We start from the raw sequence: 17,432 nt of genomic DNA, 5'->3' as shown, positions 1-17,432 counted from the left end.
AAAGAATAACTTGTGGAAATTTTAATAGTGATTGTGTTATGTTGACAAGTTAATTTAGATAATAAGTGTATTTTGGTATTGAGATCTGTGATCTAAGTATGTTTCTTTGGCATTATTCAGTTTTTCAGCAATGATTTATGTTTTAATCATGGAAAACATACATAAATTCTCTATGTTCAATCCAAGCTTTGTGTTTTATTGATATCATTTTAAATTGTTTTGTTTTATTTCTGTTTATCCTCAATATTTAAAAATACAAGTAAATTTCTGTATGCACTTTTTAAATTCATTTAATACATCTGGTAGTATATAAATTCCTTTAAGTCGGCACAGAAACATCAATTTCTCTGCCAGTTTCAGTTCCTAAGCATTTCCACAGTTCTTACTCTAAGAGAAGACTGTCCCCAGAGATTTTAATTTTTCCAACATATCCCTGACAATGACTAGTATGGTTGTGTTCACAGTGTAAAATTAGTCATCTACTTTGAAGATTCCTCATTCTGCCTTACTAGAAAAATAAATTTGTGCCAAAATCATAAATGCATATGAAAACATCCCAAAATGCAAGTTCCACATACATGATTATTTCTCCATATTTAGAATTCTATAAAGAAGAAAATATATTTTCAATGCTATTAAGCAACATAAATTAATGTAAAACACTATGAACTTTTTATATTAATTATTCTGCATACTATAGTGTGGAAAATTTGTGCTCTGTTTTCATTCAGGTTTTTTGGGGCTAGCAATTTTCAATCCTTGCTGCTCATTAGAGTCACCAGTCTAGATTTAGGAAATACTGATATCTGCTTATATTTTGAGAGAGTGATTCAATTGAGGTGAATATGATATGAGAAAGGAGATTTTACTTCTCCAAATAACTTTATATGTAGACAACTTGGAAACATATATTTTAGACTTTATTCACATGCACTCTGATATATGTCAATCATCAAGAAATATTTAAATGTAGAACAAAGCTACAAAGTATTTACTTGTGACTTTTATATATAATATCAAAAATTAAACAATTTGGAAATAAAATTTGTATAATGTATATGCTTTATATAAAGTAAATAATCTTCTCAGAACATTATTTCTGTCAAGAGAAAATTGTAGGCGGGCCAAATAGCTCAGCAGATTAAAGGGCCTGCATGTAGGCACAGGGTTCAGGGGTTTGATTCCTGGGCCTACCATGCTGACCCTGCCCCTTGGGTATGCTGAGATGGCAATTGAGACTGGGCATGGTGGTGCACTCCTGTAATACCAGTTCTTAGGGGGATGCAAACAGGAGAATCACTAAGAATCCAATCTAGCCATGAGACCCTGAACATCCTGTAGACTCTTCCCTAAAATACAGAAAAAAAAAAAAAAACAGAGGAAATTTTATGAGGTTTATTTTTAAATAAATACACATAGAACTTTTCTGGTACAAATAATGACACTGTGTCAATATAGAAAAAAGATGGAAAAATTATTTAATAAATGTACCTAATTGATTGCAAGTTCAGTGACTAATCTTTCACAGTCAGGGAAGATTCTTCTTTTAGGGTTACTAATCTACTATTACATCAATTTATCTATTATCTGATTTAGTCGGAACCTTATTACATTATTGTGCTCCAAATGTGCATATTATTGAAAACACTGTAAAAACACATAGTACATTCATTAAGATATGAAGGAGCTGGCCAAATAACTCAGTGGATTAAAGCACCTGCAAGCAGGCCCAGGGGACAGGGGTTCAATGCCTGGTCCTGCCCTGCTGGCCCTGCCCCCGGAGCATGCTGAGATGGCAACTGAGACTGGACGTGGTGGTGCATGCCCATAATCCCAGTTCTTGGGAGGCTGTAAACAGGTAGATCATTACGAGTCCAATCTAGTAGTGAGACATTGAACACCCTGTAGACCCTAAAATACAAAAAAAAAAAAAAAAATGCAAAAAAAGACGTGAAGAATGTCATTTTAGAAATGCTGTGAATCTTAAGCTAATATTTAAATGTAAAGCTTTATGAAACAGGGAAAGAGTGAGAATATAGAATCACATTTCATACCATGATACAAGACAGTTTATGATCAATTATTACCAAGTAAGTAGAAAAAGTATGGGGAGAAAAAAAATATATATACATATGATAAAATGCATTTGCAATATCTCTTGAGAGTTTCCTTAATAACAGCTGGATATGATTTTGTCTTTCCAATTTAACACAATTTAAAATCTTTGTAAGAGTGGACAAATGATTTAAAATCTTCTAATACTTATTTTCTTCTTTTATTTACATAAATATAATAGTATTCCTTAAGGATATTATGGGAATTCATTGTGTTCATGTTATGGAAATGTTTTGCTAAGAGCTAGATATAATCCTCAGTAGGTTGTTATTATTTATTTTTCACAACTATAGTTAAAACACTTTTGCTTTCACTGAAGCTGAATTTCACAAGATGCTTCTGAAGTATGAATTGTAACTATCCAAAAAAACTCATTTTTTTTTTTTTTTTTTTTTTTTTTTTTTTTCTTCCTCGAATGCCTTCAGGGCACTTTTGGCCAGCGGGAGAGTTGTGAGGTTCGAACTCCAGGAACCTGAGGCTGACAGCTTTGTGGAAGCAGCCACTTAAAGGACTGAGCTAGGGCCAGGCCCCCTCATTTTCTTTTAATTAAATTATTTTACTATTCTGAAAGTTGAAGCACTTCTTTGTCCATCTTTAATGTGACACAGAAAGAGCTGACCTAAATATATGAAAGAGATAGCCTAAAGTTTTCACTGAGGATTGTAATTTTTTATTTTGTGTTACTAATTTAATATCATTTGTTTCTTGACTGCTTGGCTCATCAAGGTCATTTGGTGACCAAGGTCATATCCCTAGCTAGCTTGTTAGAAATCTTGATATACTAAATTCCAATGATCATTGTAGCACAGTTCTGAAGGACATACAGAAATGCATGTGGAAGTTCAACCAGCATTTCTTTAGACTATATAGTTTACATTCTCTAAAATTTAGACATATATGACTTAAGCTTTAAATAAACTTTAACCTTTTATTTCTGGCTTATATGGACATATGCTGATTTTTGCAAAAGCACTAAACGGAGAGTAAAAAAAAAAAAATACATGCTTAAGAATACTGACTGTGTTATGTAATGATAGTAAAATTTATCAAGTTTCTATACTCTGAAGAGTTTATTTTTATTGTCAGTAAATTAATCATCCAATTAATACTTTTTGCCATGTTCCATAAGATTGTTCAAGCCATGGGTCGTCAGCCGGTGGCTTGCCTGGCTGAAATGAGGGAAGAGAATTTGTCATAAACTCTGTTTCAAAAATGTAGAATACAAAAATTAACAATTAAGGAACCATATGTTTTCCAAGTATTATTAATGTCAAAATATGGCTTTAAAAATTTCACGAGCAAAAATGGTTGATGGCATGTTTGTGCTTCATGTGGCACTGTTAGAAGGTGACTGGAATGCCGGGCTGGTCCTTGGAGTTCTTTCCAAGCTTTTGTTGTTCTGAAAAAAGAATTGAAAGAAAAGAAAATTGAAAGTTGTTTTGCATTTACTAACATTATGAAAAGCAGGATTAAAGATGGGCAGAGAAATATGCTTTGCAGAGTGCAGTGTGGGCTGGTGCAGTGTGGGCTGGTGCGGAGCGGGCTGGTGCGGAGCGGGCTGGTGCAGAGCCCCAGAGCAGCCATGAGGCTAATATCCACCGTCTTTTGTAGGCCCTGTTCTCGCATCATTTTTGATCATTTTATCAAAAACCTTCATCTTGTTCCTGAAGAAATGAAGATAGCATTCTAAGCTTGGTACAAGGTGGAAAGTTTTGTAGCTATTGCCACATGTCCTGGTTCTCCCTGATTGCCAGGCTACTCACACCCAGCCAATCTGACATGCGCTAAAATCCTGTCTCAGCATGGCTGCTGAAAACTTATTTTAACTTATTAAATTTATTAAGAAGTAACAAACCGTCATATTTAATAACTAATGCTGAAAATGCACATGACAATACATGCCCATCCTCCCAGTCAGAACATTCATATTTGGTTAATACATTATTAAATAATTGCTGCATTTCACTACCACAAGGACAGTCTGGTATACAAGGGTTTCCTTTACACATTGCATGGCATGAATAGGAGGTGGAATTACCAGTGCAATGCATCCTCTCATTGATAGCTTTCTGCTTTTGCTTCCAGTTTGTGAACACTGCGTATGCAGGTTGTGAGAAACACTGCTAAGAATTAGGTTAATGTTCAAAGTTTACAGTCTTGTACAGCACTCTACTAGCTGTGTGAGGAAGCACGTGGTCTGTGGGCTATGGGTTGTCCATGCCTTCTTTAAAGGCTGAAGATGAATAGAACACTTAATCTCAATCTCTGCCTACATGTAAGGCATTATTTCAGGTCCACCATCCATCCGTAGCTGTAAAAGCTGAAATTTGAAATGATACAAGATTCAAAACTTTTTGAAAGTCTATCTGACACTAGAAGTTGAATATTTTATACCTGACCTTATATGACAGGTCTCTGGCAAAATGTAGATATACAGAAAATATTGAGGAAGATTATCTTTAGGCTATGATTTTTATGTATATATGTGACATATTTATTTTGCTATTACACTTGAGTCCAAATTCCAAATCCATTCTGTTTATTTAAATATTAGAAAATCTGAAAAAGGGCTGTCATTTGATATATATTTTTAGAAAATTTACATTCAGCTTGTATTCTCTGTCAGTTTCACATGTGACTAATGACAAATATTTAAAAAGTGTAGCTAAATTGTAGCAGATTATGGGTAAGAGATACTTGAAAAAAAAACAGATGAGATGGAAAACTAGAAGTTGACTAACAGGGTGGACTAGTGATGGAATAACCTTACAAGACAATGGTTTGAGATAATTTTGCTTTTGTCTGAGTGATATGTGTTGAATTCCCTTGGGTGGTTCCCTGAAGATTATTATAATCAAACTTTGATGAAATATGACCAAAGACAACACAGAACAATAAAACACTTGAATTATCCTGTGCTTATTTTCAACTCTCATCTGCAATTTTTTTCAGTCATTAACTACACTAAATTCATAAGAAGTGTCACATTCAGTAGTGGAAGAGTGTGTGAGCAGTGTTCTCGTGGGTATCATTGATATGAATTAGGGCTCTTTCTATTACAGATAAGAAGACCTGTGGCCCTCATGAATTCCAGTGTAAGAACAGCAACTGCATTCCAGATCACTGGCGATGTGATAGCCAGAATGACTGCAGCGATAATTCTGATGAGGAAAACTGTAGTAAGTAGCTCTTGCTAAATAACCCTGCAGTATTGTCCCGAAGGCAACTTTTATTTCCATTGAGGTAAAATGTGAACTTATGTGTCCTGCAGCTCGCAATGGCATATGTATGTTAACTTTGGGCAAGAATATTCAGGCTAAATTGACCTAAATCTTAAAAGATAGAATCACTAAAATGCTTGTCCTCAGAATTATTTTCCTCCAGTTCTGAGAATTGGTGTGAATGTACAGCGAGGTTTAATGCAACCTATTACTCTGCGATGAAGGAATTCCTCCATGCAGGTTCATACCGGGGGCTGTGGAGGAGATGGCACCACTAACTTGTTGTATAATAGACAACATTCATTTCATTTCCGTCTCAAAATCTTTCACCCCGGAAATTCACCCGAGAGTATCTTCCAGTGAATTATCACTTATTTATCTGCAGAAATGAACATCATATGTATTTAAGATGCTATTCTTTTTAAAAAAAAATGCTTTCTGTTTTTTTTTAAGAAAATGACCCATGTGCAGCTGACAAAAATGTGTATTCAGCTGTGCTTGGGTGGAACACTCTGTATGTGTCCATTACGTCTATTTTTTCCAAGCTCTGGTTTCAGTTCTGCTAATTCTTTGCTAATTTTTTTGTCTGCTTGACCTATCCTTTTGGGGTAAAGGGGTGATAAGGTCTCATGTTAAGATCGTGGTATTGAATATTAGAGTTTTCATGTCGATTAAGATTTGTCTTATAGGGGCTGGAGAGATGGCTCAGTGGTCTAAAGCACCTACTTAGAACAAGCTTGGCAAAGCATCAGGGACCAAGGTTCAATCCCCCAGCACCTCATGCCAGCCAGCCCCGCCCCCTGGTGGGCTGAGCTGGCCACACACACACACACACACCACACACACTCTCTCTCTCTCTCTCTCTCTCTCTCTCTCTCTCTCTCTCTAATAAAAAAAATTTAAAAAAAAGATTTGTCTTACAGACATTGTATGATATTTTCTCCTAGTATTAGAAACTTTGAAAAGTATATTTCCATTTTCTGTTAACTTTATATTACTTCATCCCTGTCTTTTATACACACATACACACACATATATGGGGAAAAAATATGTGTATAGCCCAACATAAGATTGGTACTGTTTCATAGAAATCTGGGATGACCTTTAAATAAGCGTTCATCTAATATGTTTTTATATAGTCCTGCATAACTATCACATTGAGAGCTCTTTATTGTTCATCCAGGAGCATACTGCAACTTCTCTTGCCTTTTGAATTATGCTCTTTGTTATTTCCTATATGCTACTTCTGGAGATATTAAAATATTTCAAGTTTGTATAACTAGAAAATCTTACTTTTAGTTTTCAAAGATATGTTTGCTAAGTATAAAATTCAAAGAGGACAGATCTTTTCTTTCAGTCCTTTAATTAATCTAGTTTTTTACACACTTTAAATGTCTTTGCAAAAGGTTCATTTTTCTTGGAAATGTGGTATTATAAGTTGAACTAAATTCAGAAAATTTAAATTTTTAAATAGTTATTGCCTACTCCTTTCTACTTTGAGAATTCTAATTATATGAATATTAGTGTCTTGGTTTTGACACAGTGAACTATTATGGCTGATCTGTAAATTCTATCTTCATTTTTATTTTGGACAGTTTTTACTGTTATATTCAGTTATGTTTGTAAATAATTCATTTTCAATTTGCAATCTATTAAAAATTTTTTAAAATATAAAAAATAAATAAATAAATAAATGGCAATAAATAAATAAATAAACTCAACTTCTATTTAAAAAAAAAAGATTTGTCTTATATAGTTAGTGCTCCTGTGTTTGGTGCGTATATACGTATATTTTTCTTGGAAAAAAAACTTTTATCATCATCTTTCTCTTGTACATTTAATATGTATAAAAGTAAATATCTAACAATTTTATTGTCTAAAACATATGACACAAGATAAAATTTTGATACTACCTCTATATTTTTTAAATTAGTTTCTGGGCATATTTCTTTGTTTCCTTTCTACTTTGCCTTGGCTTCTCCCCAATGCCCAGCACGTGCTACTCAAGGGCATGACCACTGAGCCGACAGCATTCGCTATTTCTGATGATAGTTCTTATCAGTGCTTTTTAAGTGAGAAAAAGTGAAACAATATCCTTAAAATGAGGTAGTAATGGTATTCTATCTGCTAAATATTTGTATTTTGCTCCCTGCAAAAATTATTTGAAGCACATTGATCACAATGTCCCCTTTTACATACATTTCGTTGGTAAAACAACATTCACTCTCAAGAGTGAGAGGGCTAAAACTACTAGGAATATGTTATACTAAGGCATGCAATTAGTAGAGCAAAAGGGTTAAAAATTATGTAGACATTTAAGTTACAAAAAAGGAACTAATATTTTGAATACTTTTCGAAGTTTAATCTCACGAGTAGTTGAGAATCGAGTACCTTAAATTTAAGGACTGTATCGTTTTGATTACTGAATACTCTGATGATAAGAATTGCTCCAACTCCTTCACACAGCTAACTCCCAACTAGTCATAGATACAGAAAACACTTTGGGGAGGTTAGAATGATTTAGATTCATGTATTTAGCAATTTTTCAAAGAATCATATATTGTACTCTCTGGGATGTCCAGTGATTGCAATAAAAATTGGATGGGAAAGATTGCTGGGATTAAGGTTGTAGGGCTAGAAGCATAAACGCATAAAAGATAAACGTCACACACAGTATGTACTTCATTTCATTGTGTATCGGGTGCCATACAGTTCGGTGTGCTTTGATGTTGATTGTCACATAGATACGTGAAATCATATAACTTAGGGCTGAATGATTTGGAAGTGCAAGGGGTGAGAGAGAAGGAAATTTGAGTGACAGGTGTGAAAAGCCTTTATTCAAGGGAGTAGCTCATAGTGTGTAAGAACTTAGACTCCCAGTGTAATAAGGAAAGGAGAAGGATGAAGGTTCAAAATAGCCTGCCTCTAAGTCTGCAGTAGTTTTCTAGTTGACTGAATATCGTTGTGCTGACATCTAAACATCAGCGTTTGTGGCCCATGAAAACAAAACAGGAAACTGAGCCTGGCTAATCGCTGTGGAAATAGTACTAAGTCACTTTAGCCACAACGCCCTGAAGAAGCAAAGGATGTTGCTGCAATACCAAGCACTGAATAGAAAGTACCCAGGTGTTCATGGCTCTCTTGTAGCTTCTATCTACTCTGAGTTTTTTGCCTCAGAAAAAATACTGATGAAATTGCATAGAAATAGACAGTGAACAAAAAGAAATTATATTATAGTTGTTACAGGAAAGAATAAAAAGCATACACAGAATAAGCATATTAATAGGTTTATATGTTAAGGCGAACTTAAGTGTTTGTTAAGACAAATATCCAAGTATACTGATTTAATGAGCCTGTGGCATATATAAGAGGAAGAACCAAATGGTACAGATTGTTGAGAAGCTGTTCAGATTTTGATGTTTGATGATGCTCTCCTACAAAGACTAGAGGAATTTGACATTGTACGTGCTGGTTGCTCTGTATAGACAAAAGCTGTCAAGGAAGAATGGATCAATTAATTGGCAATAAGCTGAGCGTGGCAGTGCAAGCCTGTAATCCCAGCAATCTGGAGGATGAAGCAGGAGGATCACCAGCAGGAGCCCCATTTGGTTACTACAAGGATATACTGAGATCTTGCCTCAAAATCACTCTTTGAAAATAGGGATAAGGTTGTAGTTCACTGTGATGGCCCTTGTTTCAATCCTTAGGACTACAAAAAAAGACAATAGCAATAAGATCACAAGAATATAGAAGCCAATGTTAAAAAGCATTCTTACTGGTGGGGGAGATAGCTCAATAGAATAAGTGCTTGCCTGGCAAGCGCAAGGGCCTGAGTTCAAACCCCGGTTCTGTAAAAAAAAAAAAAAGCATTGGTATTGAGAGTTACATGCAGATATTTCTCTATTTTTATCTACTGAAGTTACTATATATCTAGCTACACTTTGTCAAAATATTTGTGTATTTTATTAAATGTATTTGTTATTTAAACTATAATTTTACACATGCATATAGAAGCAAAACCACATTTTCATATTATCTACATTTTGACAAAAAATATGCACCTGGGTTTTCATCTGATAGTCAATGCTATTACTAAGTAGTGAAATACATTAGAGATAAAAAATCAACCTTAACTTAAAAACAATAGCAATGTATTTTTAAAATCATTTTTGAATTTTTTATGAATCTTGTTTAATTAATTCTTTTTAAATTGTACTAGAAGCACTCCATATATATATATATATATATATATATATATATATATATATATATATGTGGAACAAGTTCAAATAGTAGTGGAGTATTTAACTGACAGCTATGCTTTAAATTTAATAATCTTGTTATGCTTTTATGTTTTATTGGACTAATTGTCATTTCAGAATCATCTGCTGAATATTTTCTTTATTAAGTTAAAGAAAGTTATTTTCCTTCAGCAATGACTTTTGTTTTAAAAACAGAAAAAATTTATTGATAATCAAATAATTTTGTAATCTAGATCACAGATTTTGAAATGCTTGACAAATCTCACCACCTATATTTTTATCTACCAAAGATACATGACATTTATGCTTTCCAAGTAACTGAGGTCCAAAATGAGCTATATCTTTGTATGAAGAGGAAATTAACAATCTTATAAATTTTATGTATTTGACTATAGCATTTTAAGGAGACAAGCTACTCTATGTGGGTATCTGGTACTTTCACACTGACTTTGTATCACATTATTTGTATAAGATAGGTGTTGTATAAAGTGCATTGTAAAAATACATTCTTGTCTTTTTATACCCACATTCATATAACTTTAAAGGTCATCAAAAATGGTCATGATAATACGTTCTGTGGAGAACCTGAACTACAGAGGTTTTTCTATTCTGTTGTTAAGTGTGTGGATTTTTAAGTTAATTTCATTTCTTCAACTTTAGTTTCTTCAATTTTGTGGAAAATGTTTTCCAACCTTCTTTTCAATGTCCACAGGGTATGCTTTGGTCTGTATCAGGATTGAAGATAATGACCAAACCATAGAACTTCCTTATTTTATATTCTTATTGTACAATTTAATTTGGAGTCTTGAATCGTGTAAAGATTATCCCCAGAAGTGTCTTAAATATCAATCTTCCTATCTATGTAAAACATATGGAAAAACTCATTAATTGCTCAGGTATGAGGAGCCCCCTCCACTCTTAGCTTATGTATATAGGTAAATTCAGGGCAAACTAGGAGAAGGAGAACATTTTAGAGATATTGCAGGGAAAGTCACATTCAATGTATTTTTCTAGATTGATTATCTTTTAGATACAAGTACTTTTTGTTGTAGTTCATTTTGCAAGGAATATTTGAACAATCATTCCTAATCTGGAGGTTAGTCATTCACTTTAGTTAAGAAAAAGTAAAAGAGAAAAAAAATGTTGGGCTTTTCTCTCCATCAAAGCACATTTGCCAAGAGAAAGTTGCATACACTATCTAGCCAAGCTTATGGTTTTTACCTGAGAGTCACACTTAGGCTAGTTACTCCATTCCTGGGTGGGATTTCTATCTGCATAAATGTATTAATTTAAGCTTGTTTCACAGAATTAGGTGGGCTGATTTTTTAAATATATAGGGTCTCTATGCAGCTGGGATTTTGTAATCCTCCTATTTTCAGCCTCCCCAGCAATGGATTACAGGTGTGAGCCACCACGCCCAGACTCGGTGCCATCTCAACACACCCAGGGACAAGGCCAGTTCAGCATGTGTAGCCTGGAATCAAATCCTGGCCCCTGCACTTGCCTAAGCAGGCGTGTAGTCCACTGAGCTATCTCTCCAGGCCAGATGTGCTGGTATTTTTAAAGCATCATAGAAGTGTAAAGAATTTGTATTTTCACAGGGAGTTCTCTTCCCAACAAATGACAGTATCTTCACCCTTTTTGTGAAACAGAATATTTAGTAATAATAAAATGTCTGCACAAAAATATTATCTGTGGAACTATCCTGTAAGCGTCTCCAGGTATTGACTATATAACTTTTTACTCTTGCCTCAAGCTATTACCTTTCGTACAGCAAAATATATCAAAGTCTACAAAGCTGTTGCTGGTTGGTATGTAATTAACACATTTGCTTTTAAATAAGATAAAAGCAATTCAGAATGATAAAGAATTAATCTTTAGATTCCCTTTGGTAGGCAATTAAAAGATCCTTTTGCACTTTTTAACCTTTAAGCATGGTATACTATGGAAATACTATCTCTCTGTTCATGTAACATGGACCTTTTTGGTTGTTATTTTCTATTGTTGCACATATTGTATTACAGTTTACTGTCTTTATGTATGATAATTCATGCATGTGCAAAGACAAGGATATTAAATTGATCCAGTATGAACTGACAAAAAATAAAAGATTCCTCTTTATATATATATATTTTTTTCTGGGTCAAGGTCTTGTTAGGTAGATAATGCTGGCCTTGAAAACTCACTCTGTAGTCCAGGCTGACCTCAATTGCAGCCATTCTTCTGCCTCAACTTGCTGAATGCTGAGATATCAGTGTGTGCCAGTATGTCATCATTATGAAAAATGTAGGTATTATTAAACATGTATTTGGAAGAGTAAATTGATTTCTGAGGGTCTTAATGTTAATATATGCAATATATAAACATCTCTTCCTTCCTCAGCTGTTTGAGAGACACTGATGTAGTAAGTTGTAAAACTCACAGCCCTGGTGTCTAGATTCTTTGGTTTCAGTTTAGCAGTAGTTGTTCTATATACTGGGTGAATTGGAGTTAATTTCTCATCCACTTTGAATCCCAGTTTACTCATCTAGAAAGGGTACATCAGTAGCACATGCTTTATGGACTTAGGTGGACCCACTGGTGCATTACTACAAGTATTTATCAAACCTATGCCTAGTGCCTACCAACAACAAAAATGGTGATTAGTTATTAATAGCAGCAGTAGTATGAATATAATTATTTTAAAGATGAATTAAATATAAACATATCATACAGACAAAAGGAGAATTTTTATTGTCATGTTACTTAAATGAGAGGTATGAGATTGCCTGTTTAGTAGGTGCTCCCTATTCCATTAGATGTTATCTTTTTTTTTTTTTTTTTTTTTTTTTTGTATTTTAGGGAAGGGTCTACAGCATGTTCAGGGGCTCACTATTAGATCAGATTCATAGTGATCCTCCTGTTTACAGCCTCCCAGGAGCTGGTATTACAGGTGCACGTCACCACACCGAGTCTCAATTGCTGTCTCAGTACACCCCCTGGAGGCAGGGCAGGCATGGCAGGCCCAGGGCTTGAACCCCCAGCCCCTGTGCCTGCTTGCAGGCACTTTAATCTGCTGAGCTACTTGGCTGGCCCTCCTATTATCTTATTGTATTTATAAGAAGCTTTTATTTTAAAGCAAAATAAATTCACAAGCAGAACCAAATACTCTGTCTTACACACAGTACAATTTCCACTGCCCTCTGAATGTTCTCAACATTTTTATGTAAAATATAAATGCCTTCCTAATACCAATCAGCCAAGATGCTACCCTTTACCTAGAGACTGAGTGGACCGTGTAGAGCAAGATTCAAATGCAGACTGGATCACACACAGTGCATATGTGCAGAAGCTTAGGCTTCTTTTTTGTGTTCCCTAATTGTAATGCTTGTTAAGTATTCCTCCTTCCCCTGAATAAGAATATTCTTGTGTGTGATACAATTGTAAACACATTTAATGAATACAGTAAATACAAGGGGTCATTTTTCCTCATAGCAGATAAGATTCTGAACAATAGTTGATGTTCAGAATTCAAAGTAATTATGTTCAGAAACGCCTTTCTCAGGTCCTACATCATTGTCCAGATGAAGCATCTTTCACGTGGGTGTTAAGCCAGGCAGTAAGTCAAACTCTTTGGCCCATATTAGTCATGAAAAATGCAAAAACACAGGGAAATCAGTAAGTAGCAAATTAGTTAAGCTGTCAGGTAAATTATTTAGGACAGAAGCAAACCATAGTGTAAGTGAATGGACTGCTTTCAGAGAAAACAACTTCTTTTTAAATGTTTGCCCTATTATACCTAATCGTGGTCAAACCCATGTTCCATTATTGTCCATATGGAATTTTTGGTGACAAAACTGAAAAACTTAAAATGGACTATATTACATCATAAAAAGTCAAGAACCAAAGGCTCACCCACATTCCATATAACACAGAGACTCGTAAGTCCACAGAGTCACAGAAGGCCTTTCAATATATGAATAAAAATTCTAACTAGAAGAGATTTTTGTTACAGGATAAAAACATGCGAAGATATTTGCCTTTCATTTTACTTTGCTACTGTATTTTTGCTAAATAGGAGCCTAACTCTTGCCTTGTTTTTCAATTTTTTTCTGTATTGTTACTTTATATTCATGGCTTTATAATAAATTTGAAAAAAAATCTTTATATTCTGTACTATAGATGCTTCATGAGATTTTCCCTTCCTAAACAATTTATTGATTCTGTTTGGCTAACCTCTTTTTTTCCTTTAATGCGTTCATATGTGCTGTGCCATATAAATTTTAGAATGCAATTATATATAATAGAATACCTTGTGCTATTTTTCTCTTCTCAGAGCCGCAGACCTGTACACTGAAAGATTTTCTCTGTGCCAGTGGTGACTGTGTTTCTTCAAGGTTTTGGTGTGATGGAGATTTTGACTGTGCAGACGGCTCTGATGAGGTAGGCATCTCTGCAGACACAAACAAATGCAGAAAACAATTACATAGACTCTCTGTATAATTATTCTTATTCAGCCGAAGAAGTGTAACCAAGGACAGCTCTAAAGTGCACATTGTTGTCGACCCCCTGAGATTGGTATTAATCCGAGAGGTATGTTGCACCCAGGCCAGCATCCCCCATAAGGAATAACTCTTGTGTGTCTATTGACAATTAATTTTATAGTTGGTTTTGCTGCAAGTGGCAAATACCTGGGTTGGGATTAGGATATTTGGAAACCCTATTCCCTGTAGCTGATGCCCTTGCTCTCTGTAAATATGGTCATACATTTTCAGCAGTATTCATAGTCAGGGCTAATATTTTTATGAATTTTAAACAGCTTCTTCTCCCCAGTCTCTTTTTTTCAATATACTGTTATGGACCTCAGTACAGATCATCAATTTTCACAAAACTGCAGTTTTCCAGAGGTGATGAATCACAGTACATTTATAAGAAGGCCTGTGTACACATAGCCTGAGATGAAAAAGTTCACAGTTTCTTGGATAATTCAGTAAATTTGAATTGAGCTAACATTTATATGTTTATGTTTCACATAATTATTAAATGATGCTTTAAAATAATAGACAAATATGCTCATATGACCCAATACTCCCTTTTCAATATCAGGGAGAATTTCAATATTAATCACTTTTAAGGATTTTTCCTTTTTTTTTTTTTCCTGTTCAGTTAAACATCCACAAAAAAGGGTTTTACAACTTACTCAAAAGGCAATAAAAGTTTCCCGTCTTTAGTGGACACCATGACTGCTTAGAATCATTTCTCTGATGGGCAAACTTGTATTCACAACTCAGAGAAGCCACTAAACACAAACATGACCTATGAAGCATCCTCTCTCCAGCTCAGCAGGTTTCTGTTTTTCAGGTCTAACTCCCCCAGGCAATCACTGACTTCTTGTCTGTCTGGGAGAACCTGGCTGCCTCTGTTGTTTACATAACCCCACAGCCTAGTTCATGTTCAGTCCTTGGGCATTTTTATCAGGATCTGAGAAGTCTACTCTCTCTCACTATTTGGGAAAACCACACTATTCGCATTTAGGAACTTAGAATCTGGAAACAAATGTGTGTACCTTTCAAGAAAAAGGCCAGCAAAACTTCAAGGATACAAAGTCTCTTAAGGAAAAATACTACCTCTACACATTGACTGTTCACAAGGAAAAGCAAAAACAAATTTTTTAATCCGTGAAGGAGCGATATATTTTTTACATTGATATTACACTTACTTAATTGACATTTAATCATTCAAATATTAAAATAAACCTTCCCATATGAAGAAAACATTTTATGTAAACTTTTGTTTTTATTTATGCTTTAAATATGTTCCATTATGCTATGTAATCTAGAACACCAAGAGATAAGAGTAGATTGTTTAAGGCTTATGATTTTATCTTCCATGTTATTAGTAGATGCACAACACACATATATTGGGACAAATTTTAATTTGTATCATTTTTCCAAATCTCATTTATTTTGAGGGTAGGTAAATTTTAACTAACAGCATTTTTACCTGCCATAAATCAACAAATAGTGCTTGCTGGGTGAATTCATCTCCATGTACCCAGGCAATTTCATGATAATGCTCACAGGGAATCAAATGAACTCTCTGGAATGTGGTCTTTCTCTAGATTTACAGGCATTTTTAAGAACATATTGAATAAAGTAGATAACACTGTGCAGTGTGATTTTAGTTTGCTAAAGTCTAGAATGTTTGAACTGACTAAAGAAAAAGTACAAAGGAGCAACCAAATGGAAAGGAATACTTAACAAATGGCTAGGAAGTCCAACTTCATAAAATAAAGGTTCAGGGGACAACCCACTTGGGCCCGCCTCCTGTCCTTCTCTCGGACAGGAGCTTCATTTCCCTCAATAAATAGATTCTGCTCATAACTTCCGGAAAGAATAAAAATTAAAAATTAAAAAATAAAATAAATGTTTATATGTAAAAAAATCATTAGAAAAGTTGTGAGCATGATTTTGCATGAAGAAACTAAGGATTTAATTAACTTATTTGTATATATATATATATATTTTTTTTTCAAAACAAAAAAATAGATCAATGTTGCTGCATGTCAAAAGTATATCTTTATGGTCTGTGCAAATGACTGTTTAAAAGTGACTGTCAATTATATTTGACCTCTTCATTTACAAAATTTTGTAAGTATAAAATGATGAGAATCTTAAACTATATTTTTAAGCTCCTTGTTAATAAATGTATTTTGATAATTTAAAATTTATGTAGGAAATTGAAAGGCTTAATTATGTTAATCACTACTTCCCAACATTTAAAAGTAAAACAAACAAAATATAAATGTTGAAAAGTGTTTTTCTTTAAGATATTTTGAACAAGTTCTCATTATACAGCTGGGTCTTGTAGTGATCCTACTGTTTTTAGCCTCCCTAGCACTGGAATTACAGGCCTGCAGCACCACACCTAGTGTCAGCGGCCAATTCAGGGGCCTGGGGTTCGGCCCGGTGTGGTCCATAGTGCCAGACATGGAACCTGGTCCCTACCCTTGCCTAAGAAAGCCCTTAGTCCATTGAGGTGTCTTTCTGGCCTAGAACCAAAATTTTTAAAATAAAAGCCCTAGAGTATTAATTTCAAAAACATCCCGTTTGAGGTGTTCATTCATCTTTATTTTTCTTAAAAATAATATTGCTCATTTTCTGGTGCAATTGTGTGAAAATTCTCTAAACTATGAACAAATGTGGAAGGAGGGATAAGCCATTAATTGTAAATACTGGTAGTTACTGAATGATAATGCGAATTACTTGAGGTTCATTAGGCCCTTTTTCCTACTTTTCTTTGTGATTTAAAAACTTCAAAATTAATAGCTAAATACTTCCCACACATAGTACATCTGAAATTGGAATTCATTAATATTTAATATTTTTATTGATGGGAAATACATCAAAATGTGCCAGCTTCTATGTATTTGTGAAAATTGTCATTGTTCATTACTGAGCTATGGTGCTAACATAAACCTAAGGTAACCATTCATTAATTCTACACATATTCCTGAACTATTATGATAATCAAGGCAAAATATTAAATATTCTATCTGTAGTCAATTATTACTGTGATGAAATTGAACATAAATCTATCAACTAAATATGAAAGAAAAAAATTTAAAAGAAAATACCTAGAAGTCAACTCCCTCCTTGTAAATAGAACCCAAAATCCTCAACAGAACACTAGAAAACTGAATCTTAAAGTAAATCACCCAGATTATTCATCATAGTTAAGTAAGATTTAAACCAGTGATGCGAAGACATTCAATAATTGTATTCCAGTTATAATACACTACATCATCATAATGAAGAACAACAATTATAAGAAAATAAATGTCAAAAATCATTTC

At 34.1% G+C, this 17,432-nt stretch overlaps 1 protein-coding gene across 1 annotated transcript in view; it reads left to right on the top strand.

Moving 5' to 3' along the window:
* LOC101574580 (low-density lipoprotein receptor-related protein 1B) overlaps positions 1–17,432 on the top strand; it is a gene marked incomplete at its 5' end in the record, with an annotated part of 229,660 nt that overhangs the window by 62,007 nt on the left and 150,221 nt on the right. Inside the window, 2 exons of the mRNA XM_004626417.1 lie at positions 5,178–5,294; positions 13,914–14,020. Coding sequence (XP_004626474.1) covers positions 5,178–5,294; positions 13,914–14,020 — 224 coding nt within the window. The remainder of the gene's footprint in view (positions 1–5,177; positions 5,295–13,913; positions 14,021–17,432) is intronic.

The sequence above is a fragment of the Octodon degus genome, unplaced genomic scaffold (assembly GCF_000260255.1).
Source record: "Octodon degus isolate 3935 unplaced genomic scaffold, OctDeg1.0 scaffold00014, whole genome shotgun sequence".
NCBI lineage: Eukaryota > Metazoa > Chordata > Mammalia > Rodentia > Octodontidae > Octodon > Octodon degus.
The sequence above is the reverse complement of the archived record's forward strand: the minus strand, read 5'-3'. Positions and strand labels throughout refer to the sequence as shown.